The 22,665-nt window shown below is 36.5% G+C and overlaps 2 protein-coding genes and 1 long non-coding RNA gene across 30 annotated transcripts in view; 2 read left to right on the top strand and 1 right to left on the bottom strand.

Moving 5' to 3' along the window:
* Positions 1-22,665, top strand: part of LOC137168212 (interferon-induced very large GTPase 1-like) — a 65,472-nt gene that overhangs the window by 8,351 nt on the left and 34,456 nt on the right. For 19 of the 28 annotated variants that reach the window (XM_067570717.1, XM_067570738.1, XM_067570722.1 and 16 more), the window contains 2 exons: positions 403-443; positions 1,610-1,727. The exons of 5 other annotated variants lie outside the window; for them this stretch is intronic. In XM_067570717.1, coding sequence (XP_067426818.1) covers positions 403-443; positions 1,610-1,727 — 159 coding nt within the window. Of the gene's footprint in view, positions 1-402; positions 444-1,609; positions 1,728-21,669; positions 21,703-22,243; positions 22,403-22,665 lie in introns of those variants that run through there. 4 more of the 28 variants (XM_067570719.1, XM_067570731.1, XM_067570744.1 and 1 more) reach the window with 3 other exon arrangements.
* Positions 4,043-9,072, top strand: LOC137168215 (interferon-induced very large GTPase 1-like). The gene has a single exon (XM_067570746.1). The coding sequence runs from the start codon at positions 4,049-4,051 to the stop codon at positions 7,907-7,909; it is 3,861 nt and encodes a 1,286-aa protein (XP_067426847.1). The 5' UTR covers positions 4,043-4,048; the 3' UTR covers positions 7,910-9,072.
* Positions 16,513-19,470, bottom strand: LOC137168367 (uncharacterized). Its single transcript, XR_010924267.1, has 4 exons — positions 18,975-19,470; positions 17,341-17,421; positions 17,193-17,253; positions 16,513-16,846 (listed from the first exon to the last, which is right to left on the bottom strand). It is a non-coding gene; the product is annotated as an uncharacterized lncRNA (long non-coding RNA).

Below are 22,665 nucleotides of genomic sequence, written 5' to 3' on the forward strand. Positions count from 1 at the left end.
ATGTAGACATGGATTATTTCTGACTGTTACAAACACCTTGAAATTCAAGACCAGTTGTATAATTCAATAATTTTATCCCATTCATGTGTATGGGGAGCTGACAGGGCGTTAGCTGGCTCAGCTAGAGGAAGTCTGTAATGTGCACACTCTCAGACAGCTTGGCAGCGCGCATGATATGTGGCTCCAAAAATACAGAAGCACGAGGAAGCCCGCCTGTCCTGTGGATGTTAAAATTCACAATTGCAAGTGACAGTATGAAATGAAATATGTCCTCATGAAAAGTATTCATATCTGTAGGAATATGTGCACTCAAATAGTTATTGATTTTATGGGGAACAGCTTATCATGAGATAAATGGGTATAGATCTACTGTCCAATCTGCTTTTTCCACATTCCCTCCAGTAGATGAGTCCGAGAAGAATGCATCTGCAATCAAGCTAAAGGTAAGCTCTAACACCTGAATTTACAACCAAATTAGATGCTATAGAAAGTGACTGCAACACAATTCATCTTGTTAATTAATAATAATAACATTTAGAAAAAAAGATATTTTTATTTGAGTTTTAATGTATACAATATGTACATTTAAACAATCAGTACACATTCCCTCTCCCAAAGCAAAAAGGACAAAAAAGCTAAAAAATAGCAAAGTCCTTCAAAAGTGTGACTTTCCAAAAAGTCATTAACAAGTAAAGTTTGTGTCTGTCCTTTTAACAACATAAGTAAACCACTCCAAAGCAAGACAGGCTTCAATTCCTTGGTCCATATTCCTATAGAATGTATGTCCACGTTTTTCCAGAGGAGTGCAAAGTCACCATGAAACCATGATTGCTGTAAAGTGACAAGTCTTCATTTCAAATTCCAGCTACACAGAGTTTGGCTCGAAGAGGAACTGCTTTACCAGTTACATGGCTCACACATTTAATAAACGTTCTTTCAGAATTCCTGTGGCTGACATTCTCATACAAATCTAGAAATGTATCCTTCTCGTCCCAGCATTTAACACAATTATCTGGAACATGTGATTTACTGTAGTCTGACTGGTATGAAATAACCATTTGTAATGTAATAATAACTTCAATTTTGTATTCATTGTCTCTGTCTGGGCCTCTCTATGCATGAAATTTTCTGGAAGACAAGTCCTAAATCAAAGATAGCTAACCTTATCCTGTCTTATGAGCGGGTGTCAATTCCTTAATTTTGGACAATACTGGGGTTCTGTCCAAAAATGAAGAAATTGAATTTGTAAATTATTTAAACTATAAATATTACTCTTTTTGGAATGTCGCACTTCTCACACAACTGGTTACCCTCTGTGTATAATCTGAAATTTGCTCCACACCTTTTAAATATCATAATTTAAAATTGTTGCAATATTATTGCAGCCAATCACTGATGTATGGCAGGCATTTAAGACCATCTACTTTACTGTATCTACCCTGGGGTGACGATTATAGCATTTCTAATAGTTTTAATCCAGGTTTTAGAACTTGCCCTGTTCTCCTATATTGTCTAGAAACATGTTTAGTCTAAATCTGTTACATCAGAACCTTCTCTGTTGTGATGACCTGGTGAACTAAAGGGTAAATAAAATCATCTGTTTTCTTAGTGTCATCCAGTGACTGAACCTGGTGATGCTGAACACTCAGAGAAGAATGATGGAAGCACAACATCAGATGGAGAGCCTCAGGACAAGTCTGTGAAAACATCTGCACCAAATGAGAAAGGTAAACATTTAATCAAGTTTTGATCTTTTAATTTTGACATGGATGTACAGTAACATGGGTTTAATTCATATTCATATTTTAAAGAGTAACTATACCCCAAAATGGTTTTTAAATAGTAAACCTTTAATTATGTCTTGACTCTGATAGAATAAAACAATCCTAATCATTTTGTCAACACTTAATCAAGTTACATAAGTTAAAGTATTCACCTGTTAAAATTGGGCTCAATGTGCCACTTAATGAAGAGGCCACTAATTTTGAAAAGTCCCTGCTGCATGAGTGGAGTGAATTTCCTGGGGGGGGCTGCATAATTTAGTACTAATGTCTGTCTGAACACAGCTTTAGAGACTTCTTCTGGCTGAGCCAGCTGACTTCCTGTTGGCTCCTCACAGACATGAAGAGCATAAAATGATTCACTGATAGAGCTCTAGACGTTCCCAATTTTATTGTATTTCATTCTGATAGTACAAAAAGTAATTTCAGGATTTTTTTTATTGTTTATAATCATTACTTTTGTATGGTTTTATATGGGGGAAAGTATTTTTGAGCCAGTGGGCATCATTGAGTGCATCCTCTAAGCCAAAATCACCATTTAGCCCAATGCTGTTGGTGGGGGCTTGGTAAAGAGGACTGTACTAATGTCATCAGAGAAAAAAAAATATATAATCAGTGTAAAAGAAGATTATAAGGCTTGGTCAGTGACTTTGCAAGATTGTGATCTGCTCTCAATTTAAAATTTCACACAGTGGGATCAGAGTAGGCCAGGAGAGTTTGTCTGTGAGTTTTAGCCCAATAGGTGTTTTCAGTTCATTATTCATCAGTTATAAGTGGCCTTTGTGCTGTTACCTTGCCAGCATTACAGCTTTGATCCATGGCTGGGAGACATCTAGTTAACATGGCTTGTAATAGTAATGAAGCTGGTAATATTATCCACATTAAAGTTATTAAGAGTTGTTAAAGTTGTTTTGTCCAAGAAAATCAGAGACCGAAGGGGTAAAACTTTTATTTTTGGTTTCATGATGGCACCCCTTTTACATTAATTCAATGGAATTAACTTCCATACTACTTAGATAGACAACTTGTTTTCATACAGCCAATCAAATCCTCACATAAAGCAGTAAAGTCAGGGTTCTGTCATAGGCTGACTTGTAGCTACAGCACAAGTTTGTCACTACTACTACTCTCTCATACTGCCAGTGTTTGAACAATCCCGCCCACTCTGTTGTATTTTTTTACTTTGGTAAAGGGAGGGACCAAGCAGGGTTACACAGTGCACTCACTCTTTAATTGAACTTTCCATGGCTATTTCAGTCTCATCTGAACCCTGTCAAGAAAAAATAAAACTAATCAAACTAATAATTCAGAATTAATAAAAGAAACCAAAGTACATTGATTCAGTAGTACATTGCTCTGTCCCTCTGGTAATGTAGTTTATTGTTGTACTGCAGGTACCTTATATACAGATGCAGATGGAAACAAGGATGAGGTAAGGAATTTAAAGACTATTTACTTTATAACCCAGTCTTTGAAGTTCTCATTTTTACATACAGCATATGATTATTTACTTATTATTTACAGAAGTCAGAGAAGATTTTTGAAGAAAACAGGAAGGAGAAATATCAGAGTCTGCTCAGCAGACTTCACCTTCAACAGAAACTGACACCAGCAGATTTTCTTAGAATAAGTCAACCTGTAAAACAGCAACACAACACATCTGAGAAAGATCTAGCTCACACTTTTCTTCAGAGGTTAATGATGTTAGACTACAGAGCCAGATATATTCCTGTAAAACAAGACAGTCCTGAGGTGAGCCATTCAAAGCCACAGAACACAGAAACAGAAGAAGAGGAAGAAGATGACTTTGCTAATTTTATCACCGGTGTAGACTCTCTTAAACCAAAACAGTCTCATGTGCATCCAATGGATGTTCAAATGGCAGTATTTCACTTCTCAGACAGCTTTCTTAAACAGAACATGATTACAAAGCTATCGCAGTGTCAGTACGCCTTACCTTTCCTTGTTCCTGACCCCGTCACAATGGATATTGAGTGTCCACTGTGGACATTCAGACAAATAACAAAAAGCTGGAAGATAACTCAAACCAAAGATGATTCAAACATCATCACCATGAAGAGTATGCCCATCTGCAAAGCTGAGATGCCCATGGTGTCATTTTTCCGTCTTGATTCACCATCACAGTCTAAATCTCAGCTGATCAACACTTTGATCAACGACCGTCACAGTACATTCTTCCACAGAAACTGCAAAGGTAGCACCAAATCTCGCCATTTGATGGACGGTGTGGCAGAGGAAAATACAAAATGGGTCTGAAAGACAGAAGCTTGTCAGATGTTTGTGAAGAACTGAAAGAAATCATTGGAAAAATCTTGTCTGGACAACATACATCCTTCCAGCTGGAAACCATGGCTGAGGTCTCTGGAATCAAAGTGGATGAAGATAACACCGTCTGCCAAAAAGGAAAATCTGCTGCTATGAAAATAGTGAATTTACTTCAAAAGATGGATGTTTCAAAAATCAAAGATAAATATCTGCCTTGTCAAGGCCGACTGTGGCATGAATGGTGCAAAACAAACAAGGCACAGTATCACCTCAAAGGGCACATTGAGAAGGAGAAATGTGAAAAACAACAGGAATTGAAGAGAATACGTCAAAAACAATGTGATGCTTCCTTTAGTGAACTGATAAAGTTGTTCATTGAAAGCCTCTCGTCTCTGCCATTAGAGGATAAAGAGTATTTCCTGAAATGGCTTCAGATCTTACTGGATTCACTCTCCACAGATGATCTGTCCTCAATTCTCCAAGAGTATGATGAAAAGTGGTCTGAAGTCTTGGATTTGAAGAAGAAGCGTGGCAAATCTGATCAGTTAATAAAGAAGCAAACTGAGCTTGAGAAAATATCAGCAAAACTACAGTCAGCTACTTTTGGCTTAGAGCACATCTTTAGAGAAATTGGACAGATCTATGAAGCCCATAAATCTCTGAAGAAACAAACAAAGCAGAAAGAGACTGACTGGTCTAAATACCCTGAGCTGGCTGCAGAGCTGATGATAGCAGGGCACCCAATGGAGCTGATGGATGGTGATGCAGGTCATGTGCCTTTAACATGGATCTCTAGTCTTTTAGATGAAGTCATCAACAAACTGGGCGACAAGAGAATTTTTGTTTTGTCAGTTCTGGGTTTACAAAGCAGTGGAAAATCAACCATGCTGAATGCCATGTTTGGATTACAGTTTGCAGTCAGTGCTGGCAGGTGCACCAAGGGTGCCTTCATGCAGCTGGTCAAAGTGTCAGAGGAGATGAAGATGAAAGACTTTAAGTTTGACTATGTTCTAGTGGTGGACACCGAAGGACTGCGTGCTCTTGAGTTGGCAAGTAACGCCACTCTTCACCACGACAATGAACTGGCAACATTTGTTATTGGTCTGGGAAACATGACATTGATCAACATCTTTGGAGAGAATCCAGCTGACATGCAAGATGTGCTGCAGATTGTTGTTCAGGCTATCATGAGGATGAAGAAAGTTAAACTTTCTCCAAGTTGTGTGTTTGTTCACCAGAATGTAACAGATATTGGAGCTGCAGAGAAAAACATGGATGGAAAGAGACGACTGCAAGAAAAACTGGACGAGATGGCTAAACTAGCTGCCAAAGAGGAGGTTTATGATGCTGAATGCTTCAATGAGATAATTGCATTTGATGTGCAAAAAGATGTGAAATACTTTGCCCAACTGTGGGAGGGAAGTCCACCCATGGCACCTCCAAATCCAGGTTATAGTGAGAGCATCCAGGATTTAAAGAACTTCATCCTCTCTAAAGCCTCACAGTCTGCTGGGACGACTCTCTCAAAGTTCAAAAGCAACATAAAGGACCTGTGGGAAGCACTTCTGAAAGAAAACTTCATTTTCAGTTTCAAAAACACACTTGAAATTGCAGTGTACAGAAAACTTGAGGTCCAGTATGGGAACTGGACCTGGGCCCTGAGGAGCAACATGTTGACCGTTGAGAACCAGCTTTATAACAGAATTGAAAATGGAAAACTTGAGAAAGTTGATCCTAGTTATCTTTTTAAAGAAATGAGCAAAACATATGAAGAAGTCAAAAAAGATATGAAGGAGTACTTTGATGATGACAGAGACAAAGAAATCTTGGCTCAGTGGCGAGGCCGATTTGATATCAAAATCAAAGAGTTTCATGATGAACAGGTGAGGGGAGTTAAAAGAAAACTGGATGAGGTCATCCTGCAGAAGAATGCTTGTAAAAAACTAGATGAAAAGAAGGCAGAGTTTGAAAAGATGCTGCTACAAAAGAGCAAAGAACTTGCTCAACAGTTAAGAGACAAGGCCAAAGATGAAGAGGAACTTAAAAAGCATTTCAACGGTGTTTGGAGTGGCTGGGTTACTGAGTTAACTGGAGACATTAAACCTATAAAGGATATCGACCTGGAAGATGAAAAAATATCTATCCTTAATGAGCTCTGTAATGAATGGGCTCTAATAGATGATTCAAAGAGTTCTAAAAGCTACAAAACAATATCAACAACGGGGAGTTATTTTAAGTATGTAACCCTGAACAAGCATGAAGAGCTCTGCGACAAAAGCCAACAATCCCAAGACGATAAGAGGGCAAACAAGAAGATAAAAGGGCAAGAAGGATGGAGAACTTGTTTTCTTTTCAGTATTTTTAGATCTGGATCAACAAAACAAGAAGAAGGACTACTTAAACCAAGTGAAAAGCTTTCATATGAAGAGCAACAACTGATCACATCCCTCATTAATGATGTTAAACAACAGAGCATTGACATAATTGAGAGCAAACCTGTAGCTACAAGAGGGTACAGTCAAACATACTTGCAGGAGGTGGCCAAAAATGTCAAAGAAAAAGTGACAGAATTTGAAAATACGAGGAAATACGCCCTGAAGAAGGAGTTTACAGTTGATCTCCTACTATATGTGCTTGAGATGGCAGGGAGTAAGCTTTTAGAGTCCCACAATGAATTCAAAACGAAAAATGATGCTGTAACTTTTGTAGAAAGCAAGAAAATACAATATTACAACATTTTCAGAAGTTTCTGCAAAGGACACTCATCTGCTGTTGTGCTTGGAGAACTGATCTGTGAAAAACTGAAGGATTCCACTGTTGAAGCTGTCTGTAACAAGACCGCCATTGATCTCGCTGGAGAGATGAGATGCAATTCCCCAGCATTCAAAGGGAGCAGGTTGAACTTGGAGAAACATGTGTTGAAGTCACTGGCAGAGAAAGAAGACTTTGATAGTTACATCAGGTACATCCGACACCCAAGGAAGCAAGCAAAAATTTTCATAAGAGAGGAAGTAAAGAAATACATCTTTACAGAACACAAAGCTAAAGCACTGAATGTACTCAAGAAAAATGTTGACGACATCAAGAAACTTGTGATTCAAGCTTTATTTACTGCAACAGAGAGGGTCAAAACTCAGAGAGGAGACATAGACATGTGGCTGAAGGAATTTTCCAGTTTGGTAAAAGAAAATGATGAGCTAACATTCGACACCATTTGTTGTCAAAATTTCAGTGACATAAACAAATTTGACTTTCTTAAAGAAGAGATAGAGAAAGGACTTGAACCCATCATTCAAGACTTGAGGCGCCTCTCATTGGATAAGATGCAGAAATTCAGGCTGAAGCCAGATCAAATCCTTATTGATCAGCTGTGTAAGTGCTGCTGGGTAAAGTGTCCATTCTGTGCAGCTGTTTGTACCAACACCCTGGAGGATCACAGTCCTGAGGATCACAGCGTGCCTTTCCATCGATCAACTGCGGTCACCGGTAGGCACTACAGAAACACAGATGAAATGAGCATCGAATTCTGCACAACAAAAGTGGCAAGTGATTTACGTTTTCACCTTCACAGTGATTCAGATGAGTCCATTCCCTATAAACAGTACCGAACTGGTGGCCCTAAATATGCCAACTGGAGAATTGACCATGATGAATCTAAGCTGGCATACTGGAAATGGTTTGTATGTCGATTTCAAAAGCAACTGGAAGACCACTATGAGTTAAAATTCAAGGGCAGAGGTGAAATTCCCAGCGAGTGGGAAACGCACTCTAAAGAAGAAGCTATTAAAAGTCTGGATGAAATGTGTGAGGTAGCCAACACAACACAACTACAACCCTGCTGAAAATGACGATACTGTTTTCTTTTACATGAACCAAACTACTTTAAAATGGCGTTTTCAGATTTATGCTGATTTTATAATTGACTATATAGGTGACTCTGACTGTGATAAAGAAATAGGGAAAGTCAGTGATTTGACTTGTAAAGGAACACTTGATTGCTTGATTGAAGTGAACACATAAACAAAACAAGCGCAAGAGAACAATAACATCTACAAAGCTGGCTACATCTGTAGTGAGAATATCTGGAAATGAAAGCATTTTCCTTGCAGAGAAGATGTGTGTGTTAGCAATGATGAGTTAAAGGGGAAATGAGACAAGATAAAGCCTCCTATTGCATTATTGTTTTACAGGATGCACAAATATTGTCAGAAATTATGTACATTTTACTTTTTTATTTTTGCTGTTTCATCAAGGAGTCATGATTGACATGACCACAACTATTTTCATTTATGTATTTTTTGTTTTATATTTCTATCATTTATTGGTTGTATGCTGATATGGGCATAAAGTCTAAATGTCTAAATATCTTGTTTTTTTATTTAATCTTTTTTTTTTTTTTTTTTAAATATTCATGAAATTTGTTTGTTGCAATTGTTTCAAGGAGCACGGAAATGTGCAAGATGTTTGAGCTGAAACTTACTGAATGGTGATCATGGACATATTTTACCTTTTTTATTATGTTGAACTCACTAGAAAAGTCTGAATTTCAATGAATATGGAAAAAGTTGTCAGACAGGAATTTTTATACAAGCCACATTTTTTCTTATACACATACATATCTAGATATTACATCTGAAAATATTGTCAAACAAATATTATCTTTTGAATTTCTTATATTTTAACTTTCTTTTAAGTGTATTGTTTATGTTAAAGAATATATCAAACATAACTGATGAAGAATGTTTTATATTTCCAAAATATTTGAAGTGTTCAATTTAATTTGTTCTATGTCATGTTTATCTCATTTTAACCAAACTGTTATTGTATCCTCATATGAATGAGTTTTGTTGTTTTGAATAATTAGACTCCTGCTGTCTTAAATATGATGACATCCAGGATATTAATGTCAATGGTGTTGTGTTTGTGAGGAAAATCTTTTTAAATGAGTATGATGAGTCATGATAATAAATAAATATCTACTGAAATACCAAGTTTCTTATTGATTAGTGTTTTTGAAATGGCAAAGACTCAGTAAACACATGTAAGTGCTTGTATGTTTACTAGTGTACATTTTCACATTTTGAATAGTCTCATTAGATGCTATTGATTCTAAAAACCTGCTGAACCTGAGATAATATGGAGCATCACCTTTGACTTTAGGAATATTGTTTTATCCAGTAAGCAGTGCTAAATTCTAAAATATAGGTACTGTAATTTGACATTAGACCATCATTATATTGAAAACATAATAATAATATAAAGAGTTCGGTCTCAGTTACACATGTTTAGAACAAACACAAACACACCTTTCTTCTCTGCATAAAAATGAAGAAGACTATAAAGTTAATTTGGTTCTTTTTAAAGCATCAAACAGAATTACTTCCTTCGCTGTCAGCCTGGTCTCAGTCAGGTTAGTTTTCACGTTCACCACCGTCTGAACCAGTGTTACAGTAAATCTGTCGGACTGAAACACAGTTTGGAGTTTCCTCCATAGTTCCTCCCCAACAGTTCCTCATTACATCTGCACTGTGAACATCAGTGTGTTTCTGTACATGTAGCCTAATCTCTTTCATTCCAAAATATCTGCACAGTGGTCCAGTCAACATATGTGTTAAATTCACTGCACTTAAAATAGAGCTGATAAGCAATGTTCACGCACAGTATAGCCTCATAGTAAGAAACATTATTACCATTCTTTGTAATTTCTTCTCTCTTTAAATGGAATTAAATAAAATGAAAGAAACTTTTTGATAATTTGTTAAGTTGTAGCTTGAAAGAGAGGCGATATTGATTAGTGTGAAGGTAATTCTCCAAAGTCATATTACACTGGTGGGCGAAATGTGGTCTACAAAAAGACGTCCTTTAAACGCATTTAATGTTTCATATAAAATGTCATAAATATGGAACTATAAAGTAAGGGTGGAGCCAAATATGAATACAGTATTTGGAAAAGCACAAATAGGTGGTTTTTACTAATATCTATTTCGTACAAATACTTAAAAAAAAAAAAAAAAAAGTGTTTTTGGGAAGAAAAAAAAACTTGTCAAATAGTGCACAGGTTGGACTTGTAGCTTGTAGCGAGGTTACATCATTGTGTCTGTTTCTCTCCTCTGCTCCACTTGCTCTCTGTGTCACGGATGTATAAAGAGCTGCAGGTCTGTGTCTGACAGAGCTGAGCTTTGGATGAGTGGTCAGCGTAGTTGTCTGTGGTCTGAGACCCCAGGGTCTGAGATTCAGTGTGGGAACCCTCCATTGTTAGACCACATTTCACTGAGATTTGCAATAGTGAAAATTGTCATTCTCTACAATGTGCTAATAATAGCCTAAAGCTGTATTCAGATCAAATCAAGCAGTGCAGCGAGAACATGGGGGTAGTGCATTTAGGCTGCAGACATTGTGGCCACAGCGGTGCCTCACTGGCCTGCAGCGAGAAAGTTGATCCAGAGTTAACTTTTGGAGAATCGCAACGTCATGCTGCAGTGGCCAATCACAGCTGGTGATCAGACTGATCAGGGCTTTAATCTCTGCCAGGTCCTATATGGTACTTCAAATATAGCTACCGCCATCTTGTGGCACTTGTACATTACTACAAACCACAGACACCAAGAGGAGCACTGTGAGCTACACTCACAGTGACAGAAGGTTTACTGCTGAGAGACACACAGCTCGTAAAACCTTCAGCAATGCGGAACGATGTGCTAGCCGAACTATACGAAGGACACCAAGGTCCGCTGAAGTGTAAAGCATGTGCTCGTCAATCTGTGTGGTGGCTGGGACATATAGATCGTTTTTAAAGATTTTGCTCATGATTCTGATTCTCAATTGCTTCCAATAAGAGACTATTAACTTTACATGAATACATTAAGTCTCTGGAAGTTTACAACCTCTAAGTATGTGTAAATTAAGATTAAAATTAATATAGATAATTATTCTTATATATAATGTACATTTCATTTAATCTGTATATAAAGTATATATGCTTTATCCCTTGTACCTCATCTGTAAATATTGCCTTGTCAGCACCTTCTTTTTATTATCTGTATATATTTCATGATTATATCATGATTTGCACTTTCTGGTAGGATGCAAAACTGCATATTCATTGTGCTTGTATTGTGTGCAATGACAATAAAGTTCAATCTAAAAATCTAATCTAATCTTTTTATTTCTTTGTGTTCATTAATCTCAAATTTTCTTACTGTTTACATTTGTTCTGTTTTTCAGCTTGTCAGCCATCTGAGAAGCATTTTAATTGTACTAACCTGCAGGAAAGATGCTGCACAAATAGAGAGAATAAAGTTTGATTTATTGATTTAAGTTTTCAATTATTTTTAAACTATAGCCTATTCATGGATGATTTATTGTCGGTTGGTATTCACAAAAAAGGATACTTTAATAGTTCATTTGTGCTAAAATATTTTAATTTTAATGTCTGTGAAGCTGTTGTGTTTATAGATCAGTTTTATGGAGAGAAATTTGTCCCAAATGTGTGTTTCATGATCACCATTTTAGGTAACATGTATGAGTGTAGTGATTTACTGTTGTACAAATGTAATCTAGTCCACATGTGGCAGGTGATCCATGCAGGCTGATTGAAAAAACAAACAAACAAACAACAACAACAAAAACAAATATTTTCATATTATACATATGTTTATCTATTATATTGATCTTTTTATTATGATTTGATGTTTTTATTATGTATTATGTTTTTGTTGTCTTTAATGAAATGAAACTTGGTAAACAAGTTTTTCAAAGGAATCTGCATGATGTATTGAAGCATGGCACCAACAGCCCCACCTCATTAGTGAAACATCACCATACTACTTATTAACTGCCATATCTCTTTCATGTAATATTCCATGGTAACCAAATCCAGCAAAGTTGAACACATGGGGATGCTGAACAAGCATTCAATACCATTTCACCTGTAGGTGGCACTAAAAGACTTAAAAATGATTTAAAGATTTAAAAATGTGTGAGAGCTGTTTTCTTCAGAAAATGCACATGCAAGTTATTATTTCCCTGTTTTTTGGCATGTATCTACTTCTGTATTGTTTGTCATGCAAAATTAGTTTAAATGCCAAACTGTACATCTTCTTAAGGAGGTGTATGCTATTAGTTTATTGTAACTTGTAATTTTTCTTTTAAAGTATTAAAATTTATAATGGAAAGTCTATGGGAGGAATGTTTTAAAGTTGATATCTCAAAAACTAAGAGTGCTAAACTATTCAAATTTCATGTTTTACATTTAGTCTAATAACTCATGAATCATGAGGCGTGGCAAAACAATATTTGCACAGTGTATTCCTTGGATGAAACTGATTCAACTGATATAGGCCACACCCATTTGCACCTGGAAAAAAATTGTATTTTGGGGGGAGAATATTTTGCTTCTGTTGGCACATATGGTTGTGCTCATAAGTGGCAGAATTTGTGAAAAATTGGCCATTTGGAAAATATGACAGATCGTGCTTAAAACTTTTATTTAGGGTTAGTGGTCAGGTGAAGCCATTTATTTTCACATAATTGTGCTCTTTTTAAATCATAATGATAACTGAATTCACCCAAATGGCCCTGAAAGTTTACATACATAGAATGTATGTCCTGATAATATACACACATGTTGACACACACAGGTTTAAATGGCTATGAAGGGTAAGTTTCCACATCTGTGACTTCTTTGTTTGCAATTAGTGTCAATGAATTTCTCAGCTCTTAAGAGACCCCTGCACATTTCATCCAGGGCTGCTCTGACTTTACTGGATACTGAGCAATGGAGAAGGCAAAAGAACTGTCAAAGGACCGTTGAGAAAAGAAAGTTGAACTTTATAAATCAAGAAAAGGATATAAAGAGATATCCAAAGATTTGAAAATGCCAATCAGTAGTGTTCAAGCTCTGATAAAGAAGTGGAAATTAGGAATTAGGGGTTCTGCTGACACCAAGCCACGGTCAGGTAGACCAACAAAGATTTTAGCCACAACTGCCAGGAAAATTGTTCGGGGTACAAAAAAAAAAAAACCCACATGTAACTTCAGCTGAAATACAGAATCCTCTGCAAAAACGTGGTGTGGCTGCTTGAAGATGCACAATAACGAGGTACTTGAACAAAAATGGGCTGCACAGTCAAGTTGCCAGAAACTGCACCAACGCCACAAAACATCCCACTTACAATCTGCAAAACAGCACCTAGACAAGCCTCAAAACTTCTGGAACAAAGTCATTTGGAGTGATGAGATCAAAATTGAACTTTTTGGTCACAACCATAAACACTATGAGTGGTAAACATCTTACAAATTCTGCCAGGTTATGTAAACTTATGAGTACAACTGTATTTTATCTAATCTTTACCAAAATTGGTACATACCATATTTAGAGGACCCCGAACAAAACTTATGTGTTTGTTTTTTGGTATCACTTACCATTTGTCTGTAATTGGTTACCAAACTTTTCAAGGCATGGCCTGATGCACTAAAGGGGCCACAACTCTTCAATACTGAATTGGATTGCAACCAAATTTGGGAACGTTGTGCATACAGCCACACTGCATAACTGTGTAATGTTTGATACAATTCTACCCACAGGGGGCACTACTGTAATATTATAACATGATATTTCTGTAATTTTGTTGCCTTTAATAAAATGAAACTCAGCACACAAGTTCTCCATGAGAAACTGCATGATATACTGAATCATAGCACCAACAGACCCACCTTGTGGCCATTAGTGAAACACCAACATACTGTTTATTAACTGCCATATCTCTTAAATGTAATATTCCATGGTTACCAGATTCAGCAAAGTTGTACAGATGGGGATGCTAAACAAGTCTGTAGCGTTTGATACAATTTCACCTGTAGGTGGTTCTATAATTTTTTTTAAAAACTGCTACTGGAGCAGCAGCTTGCAGACGAAGAGCAATTCAAACGACTGAAAGCTCACAGTGAGGCTCCCCCTGAGGCTGACAGACTCCACGTTAGTGAGTTCACTGCATCCTTTTCTGACACTGTAGAATTTTTGTATCCGACAATAAACTTGAGAATGAACTTTCTGTTTTCCTCCTGTGACGATGACTGTGTTGTGTGTCTGTTTTTTGGTCAGACTTTACAATGACTCAGCAGGTTTCACCTGCAGCACTATGAATATACTTGACGCTCTGGCTCCAACCTCTAAGCAGTTTCTGCCAAACGTAGAGAAGAGTTTCAGCCTCCATCCAGAGTAAGATGACGCCTACACACCACCTGATTTTAATGGTTTATTAAAACACACTTTCTCTGTGTGAGGAGACGTCCCATAGAAACACCTGAACAATCACTTCCATCTCTTCTCTATTTCAGATGAAGATTTGACACAATGGATAATATAACAAGCTTTTAAAATACAACACATTGTTAAAGATGAAACCAGTGGTTTCCAACCTTTTTGTCTTTTGACGTCTTACATAAAGCAGTGTGTAGTCGGGGTCACATTTCACATGTCTATGAGTTGTTAACAGCTCCACCAAATAGTGATTTTTCCCTCTAAACTTCTCACATGCTTTCATTTCAATAAATGTTCAAATGATCCAATATTTCAGCAAAAATCAAAGATTAGAGAAAAAGTCCAAAAACTGAAAACAGATTTGTGTATCAGAACTTTGTTTTTTCTTCTTTCCTCTCCCATTAATCATCTCACCACCCCTAAGATTTATCTGCTGACCCTTTGGAGGGGCCCAACCCCTAGGTTGGGAACCACTGGACTAAACTAGCTAACTGTATATAAAGTAGTGTAAACTAGCTCCACCTCCAGCAGCTACAACAGTAACATGCTGCTCTAACACTGATGCTTCACTATTAATAATCTAATGATGTCATATATAATAATATATCAGTCAGAGGGACCAAACCACTACTTTTACTGCAATACTTTAACTACATCAAGCTCATAATACTTATGTACTTTTACTGCAATACTTTAACTACATCAAGCTCATAATACTTATGTACTTTTACTGCGATACTTTAACTACATCAAGCTCATAATACTTATGTACTTCTTTTCATGCAGGACTTTTACTTGTAATGGAGTATTTCTTTCTGTATTGGTACTTTTACTTCAGTAAAGGATCTGAGTACTTCTTCCACTGTCCATCACTGAGACTCTGCCACTACTCCATCCTGATGGATCCCAGTTCAGTCAACCTTTAAGTCCGATTCATCTACTGTAATTCCATTCTTTACACCTGAACTACATATTGCAGGCTATGTGGTCTCATAAAGGGACTGTGATTTATGCTCTTAAAATTAAGTAATTAAGTGGTTGTTTAGTCTCATCTTCCCAGAGCTCAAACTGGATCACCAACTGGGCAAAGCTTGAATCTTATTTTGAATCGTTGCTCAACCTTCAAGGACAGGTTCTCAGTTTTTCAACTGTGTGTTAAACCAGCAGTCAGGTGTCCATATGAACAGTGAAAGAGGTTTTCCTCGCTGTAATCATTCCTCCTGTTCATACTGGCTATTAAAAGACCCTTCAAATGTGCTTTCAGTGTAAAAAAAAATCCACAGTGTGTCTACACAGTCATTTTTGTGCAAAGATGCATAAAAATGCAAAAAAAAAAACAACACCCAACTTTTGTGTAAATCTGTATAAACCGTTTTAAGATCCCAAAATCACTGCAGCAAAGTTGCTTATGGTGTAACAGGAGTGCATATGAAAAAGAGCAGTAAGCTAAAATTAGGAAGACAACTTTTAAAAAGCTGAGATAAAACTTTTCTTTTAACTAAATTTGTGCCTCTGTAAATGTTAGACGTCTGACTTCTTAAACATTTTCTTAAAAAGAGTAACCTTTGATCATGACTGTAATGAAAAGGATTCAAGAGTAGTAACTGTTTTATTTTTGGTAGGTCTAGAGGAAAAGTAAGTTTGTAACCTGTTAGTTTCTTTTATAAATTAGATGATTTTTTTTTTTTTTTTGAGTTGTGGTAACTGTTTCCAAAACATATTTTTGTGAGTACTTGTTCCATATTTATTGACAATGTAATCCTCATCAACTTCAGCTCATCAGTTTAGATATCAGGAACAGCTTAAATGAATGATTAACTGCAACTATTATAACAACAAAAAAATATTATAAAAATAAAAAACAGTAAGATAAAAATATTTATATCTTTATTGCAACATCCAGGAAAATATATTTACAATCTTAGGATCTTTACAACGTCACAAACATGATACGGACCAAAACATATCGGTATAAAAGTGCTGTTGTATTGTTGCTTCATTATGCAGAGATTAAATTTATATACGTACATTCAAAATATGTAAACATTTATACGGAAGCCCTGAAAGGCAAGTGAGAAGAAAAATATTTCTGGACATGCAATTTATAAGTCTGATCTAAATTATTTTTTCTCTCCTGTGTTTATGACTTAAGAACAGGTGAAAAAAAGGTTTTTCCAGGATGATTTTTCAAAGTTTTTCTTTTGTCTGTAAAAATGGGTGAAAAGTTTTGGCAGGTTTTTTTGTTTGGATTTCAAGTGTTTATTGTTGTAATACTCATTTCTGCCACAAGAGAGAACAAGTGCACCTCTACCCCATGTTCTAAATAGGACTGAAAGCATTCATGTTTTCTTCCAGGTGAGTTTTAATTTCTCCATACGCTCTAAAAACAAAGTGCATATATTGTGTGTTAGCAAGTTATGTAACATGTACTGTCATGACTTCCTTTTGGCTAGAAAAGTTCCACCAGTGGAACCTTCAGGTGTGCTTGGACCTTTGAGTTGTGCATACTGTATTTTTCCTATAGATTTCATCAAGAGAAAGAATGATTTATTCAGATGAAATGACTCTACTCCAATCTGCAATAATCTTATATTGTATGTTATGGCAAAGAAGGGTCTAAAAGTAAAAAACATAAAAGAGAAAATCCACTACTTAAAGTGAGAAGCATAATCATAATGTATTGAAAGAGTGAGCTGAAATTGGGTCTTTTTAATGCTTTGCATGTTGTACAATCATTACTGTGTTACATATAAAGGCATTCAAGTAAGACTAACAGCATATTCTTATTTTCTCTCTGAGAACTTTCAAGTTTAGCTCACTGCTCCAGTTTGGGACAGTTTGGGTCATACTTTATAACACCTTACCTTCGCACAGCTGATCCGGTTTGGATTTTTCCCCAACAGTGTGTAGGTCTCATTCTGCCCTCTGTGAAAAAAGACAGCATCATTCAGAGTCATAGTTGCTGTTACTTAAGTATTTTATTCATTGAATAAATAAACAAAGCTTATTAACCTTACATGGCCTCCTACTTCATCGATGTGGACTACACCTCTAGGAGTTGTTGGACCCACAAGTAAAATGTTGGACTTCTCTCTGGAATATTAAACAACAAAAATGAGCTACCTGACCTCAAGGGTGATATAGAAAATAGGGGTCTGGTGACGCCAGGGAGTCATTGAGGGGGTCCCCATAAAAATGGGGAGTAGTTTAACTTTACTAATATTCTATTCACAACAAATTAGCACAATGTATAAGAATGACTATTCTGATCAGATGTGACAGTTTTCTCCCCACCTACAGTACAGACAGTTATGGAATTCTATACTACACTATATCTAACAACTGTCTGTTCAGATAGTTACATATAAATTTGGGGGTCCCTGACATGAAAAGGTTTGAGAACCAACTGTATAAGTACCAATGATTCATCTGTCAACTGAAGGACTTATTAAGAATAAGCATTGTACTATAATTGCAATATTCAATAAACAACATCCAATTCTATTTCGTAAAAATAACCTGACTAATTAAAATAGCTAACATCAAAATGTATCCAGAGTGCTTATTCTCTTGTGTATAGCTATCATTAAATGTAGCCTACAAAGTTATCCTATTCCCTTAGCAAGTGTCCAAATGTCCCACTCATACATTTTTGTTAAAAAAAATCTTTATTTGTAAAACATCCCACTCATAAGGGGTGAAGTGACACCGTTACCATGACTGACGTTACAGTAAACTAACTAACTAACTAACTATCTAACCTAGGTTGTAGCGGTTAGCCATGAACAATATGTTAGCCTGCTAGCTAGTGGGCTAACAGCCAATGTCAGTGTAGCTAACGCTAACAGCAGATTAGTGCTGATTAAAATACAGCCAAAATAAAGACATGACAGTAATGTTTAATAACTTGCAAACACATAATATATGTACCTTGTGTTTAGAGTGGTCAGTTGTGGCTGAAATGAGTATTACAACAAACACCTCAAATCCTGACAAAAAATAAATACATTTTCACATGCCAAAACTTTTTTTTTTACCCATTCTCACAGATGGAAAAAAAACAACCTTAGACTGTGTGTAAACTCACTCAGTAAATTCTATTAGATCCTCCAGAATATCCTCTATACCAGATTGTACCATTTCTTTGCACTGCATTTGGACAATCAGCTTTCTCTGTGACAGCCACAACTCAGTGGCATGTCCTGCCTGATGATACGAAGAGCTGCAGTTCCATCAGTACGTTCAAAACCAAATTTAAAAACCTGCTAAAAACTACTCAGCTCTGTAACCACTGACTAGCCATTTTAACTTAACATAATGTTAATGGTTAAGATCTCTGCAGAGATGCCAGGTTTGTGTGTTTTCTGTGAAAAGTGAGTTAAGTATGATAACGATTGATAAGCTGGATATGGGGGATACTCAACTTGATTGCATGGCAACCCCCAACTTCAAACTGTGTACGCATTGATGACTGGAGTCTGTGATGGACGGTTGTGAATATGAAATCGGTCGTTTCATGGTTTATTTACCATTTATTCATGGTTTAAACATTTTAAATGTCACACAAAATAAGAAAATATGTCTCCTAAAGCAAATTGAGGTCCTTTTCAAGGAAGAACCAAAGTCTCATTGACAACTGAGCTTACCAAATAAAACTGTTCTGTAGTCAATCCAAACACGACTTTGCACTCCACACGATGACACAGATGAAGACGTAGACATGAACAAAGACACTACATAGTTGGAACTAGGAGAGGCTGCTGTAAATGGAGACAGAGAGAGAGAATACCACCAACAATGACCCCTTCATTTCTTCTTCTTATCTTCACAAAATAACTCTTCTGTTAGCTTTCTAAGTGCAGTTTCTCCTTTGGAATGTTGGTAACAGTGGCAGGTAGCAGGTAGCAGTTCACAGCTAGCTAGTTGTTTTGTTTTAAAAAATATATCCAAAGATGATATTTCCTCTTCTGTTCTTGCTGAATTATGCTGTTACCTCTTCTTTAGAGCGTTTTCTGAAGATTATTTGAAGGTTATTTTGCAAAATGTCCCACTGCTTAGATCCAAGTTTGAGATGTATTCAGGAGCTCATCTCTAAAGCAACTCTCTCTCATTCCAGAACAGCGAGATTGTTTGAGATCAGTTTTAGCAATCCCATCTAATGCTGGCCTTACACCAGACGACTTTTCAAATGATTTCACTGTCACAGACAAATTTCTAATGTGGCAATAAAATCATGAGTTTTGCCATGTTCGTTTTCATGATCGTTTTGACATTCCGATAAACTCAAACATGTATAATAGTCTTTAGTCTTGGCTCATGCAAATAGTGAAGGTGCGCTGTCCCCAGCAGCAACTGGGAAGCAGCATAGTTACTGTAACGACCGAAAAAATACCGTCACACACACGATAAATTTTGAATGAACAGTGTTATGAGTCTGTGTTTAATTTGGCTTGCATCTGATCCACCAACCAGCACGTATTTTACTGAGAAATTTTAATTTTTGTACCTGTTCTCCTCTCATTCCCACCGTCTTCTCCTCCTAAAATACTGCAGCAAACCAACGGAGGCTGGTGGCGAGTTGAGCGAACAAAATCCAAATTGTAAAGTTTGTACGGAAATACAGTTTATCTTTATCAATTATACTGATGCCGAATTGACAAGAAGACTGTCGACATATGACGCCTTTTCTCTTGTGTTTCTAGAGTTATGTGTTTTTGGAATTGCTAATGTCATATTTCTTAAAGGGAGTTTGGCAGAGATCGCAGGAGCGTCAGTTTAATTCAAACTACTAATATGTATATTTATTAATGTTTTGTCACCACTACAGAAACACCAGGTAACTGCTAAAGTATGATAAGGTTGTGTGACGTTGACTGCTGTTAGTTATTGGTTTGATTAATAGTTTACAGCCTAATAATGTGTGTTTGTATTGATTACTGATGGTGGCTGATTGTACCCAGTTTCTAACAGCAGTATGCAGTAAATGATTGCGTGTTTTTAAACTACTTTCCTGATTAAACATGATGTAATTGATGGTGTTATTAATGAGTCCTGATGAAACCTGAAAGTTCAGCATTCTTGTTGCCCTTTAGCTTCCCTTTTTATAAGTTACATTAACATTTATTCATCCTGAAAAAGCTAATATTTCTCTGTATATTCTGACCTCCTCTTTCTGTCAGCTGCTGTGTGTCTACAGTGTATTTACTGCTTTTCCACACATGATTGAATTATGAATGATTGACATAATTAACATTTTCTTTTGGCTGGTTTTTCAGAACAAACCGATGCACACACAAGAGCAGCTTCTGTTTCTGTTTCTCCATTGTTCAACCATTTTTCTTCTTGCAAATTTCACCAGGAGCAGGATGGGAAATAATCTCAAAAGGAATCTAGTTGTAGTCTTGCAAATAGTGACCCTGCAAGATCCCCAGTCTTTGCAAAATCTTAGTCTGTGACTAAAAGTTCAGTGACTGATGTCTTTAGATGTGAGAGGGTGTCAAATTTTAGTCTTTTAAAAGTCTTTTAGTGTATGGTAGGCATAAGAATATATTTAAACCCATAAAACCTGACCTTTTACCTTTATTAACTGTGTTTATTGCCTTTCTTACATTGTTATGTGAAAGCCAAACTCCACTAACAGATTCATGTTTTTTTAGTGTTATTAGTACTGTTACGAGGTTTCCGGGAAATCCTGAGGTAGAGCTTGTTGTGGATATTTTGAGCGATGGTCAGCACCTCGGTGGAGAGAAACGGACACGAGCCTTTGATGTCTTGAAGCTGAAAATGTTTATTGAAGTACTTGGCCAAGGAGAATTGAAATAGCAAACATTGAAGTCATTTGCAACTCGGATACTGTCTCTTTCTGTTCTGCCCCTGAAGGTCTTAGTCTTTATCAGCCTACAATATGAAAAATTAGTCTAATTGGTTCACTAGATTCTAAACAAGGAACTGCATTTTACCCATGTCAGTTTAGGTCACGTTGCATGGAATTTCAGCAGTTTTGGTTCGAATGTCCATGGCAATGCTGATATACCCTCTATCAGAGAGGTTTCTGCTTTCCCCAAAACATCACAGACAGCTGGAGTCTTAAGGAGAGGAGACAATGTCCCCTTCCTGCTTAAGAATTACAGTGTAACCCAATTTGTAACCCCTAAAGATGGAAAATTCCATAACAGAGCTGTCCTACTTTCACTTTCCCTTGTTATAATTGATTTACAAGAAATACACATGCTGAACTCTTCACCATGTGAAAAGCGGATAGAGGATGTTTGTGAGGGATACACCCAGAGATGAAGGATATATATGCCCATGTGTTTCCATTTGATAACTGTTATCTACTGGGAACAGGCACAGCTATGAAAACACGAAACAATGGTGAGTTTATTTAACATTGTTATAGTTGTTTTGTGTAAAGACCTCTGGGAATCACTATGACCTGCAACATACAATGAAATTATTCCCAATTTAGTTGTACCAGTACAATACATACTGATTCATACATGTAGGTACATGTGATTTCATTTTTTCTAAAGCTGTGATTTCATTTCAAAACTTCCATGGAGGGTGCAGACCAACTGCACCCTCCAGAACAACTTTCCTTAAACTTACTTGTGTGATGATTTTTTAAGATTATATTTATTTAAAGATTTTCACAATAATGGTTACAAGAAAATAACTAAGTAATGTGCTAACTAACTATCTACTGTAAGAAACTTTCAAACCTTACCTCAGATCTGTAGCTTTGTCCTTATTTCTGTTTGTTGATTTGGGAGACACAATTCAAGAGTTTCATGACAGAGCCACAATGATGCTCAAACCTCTTTAAATCATCTCAAAAACCTCTGCTTGTATTATTTTGATTAAACTCCTGACTTTATGGTCCAACTTTCACTTTCCCTTGTTGTCACTGATTTACAGGAAATGCACATGCTGAAGTCTTGCCTTGTGAAAAGCGGATAGGGGATGTTTGTGAGGGATACACCCAGAAATGAAGGATATATATATTCCCATGTGTTTCCATTTGATAACTGTCATCTACTGGGAAGAGGCACAGCTATGAAAACACAAAACAATGGTGAGTTTATTTAACATTGTTATAGTTGTTTTGTGTAAAGACTTGTGGGAATCACTACAGCCTGCAACATACAATGAAATTATTCCCAATTTAGTTTTACCAGTACAGTGATTTTTTTCTCTATTCTTTTAATGTAGATATCATGTCAATATATGTTTAATGATAGCAGTTGTGAAGTATGCTTCTAGTCAATACTAATACTAATTACTAGCATAATTAATCTGGAAGGTAAACAACAGATTTTGAGGCACACATTTCAATTT

Source organism: Thunnus thynnus, chromosome 17 (assembly GCF_963924715.1).
Source record: "Thunnus thynnus chromosome 17, fThuThy2.1, whole genome shotgun sequence".
Classification (NCBI taxonomy): domain Eukaryota; kingdom Metazoa; phylum Chordata; class Actinopteri; order Scombriformes; family Scombridae; genus Thunnus; species Thunnus thynnus.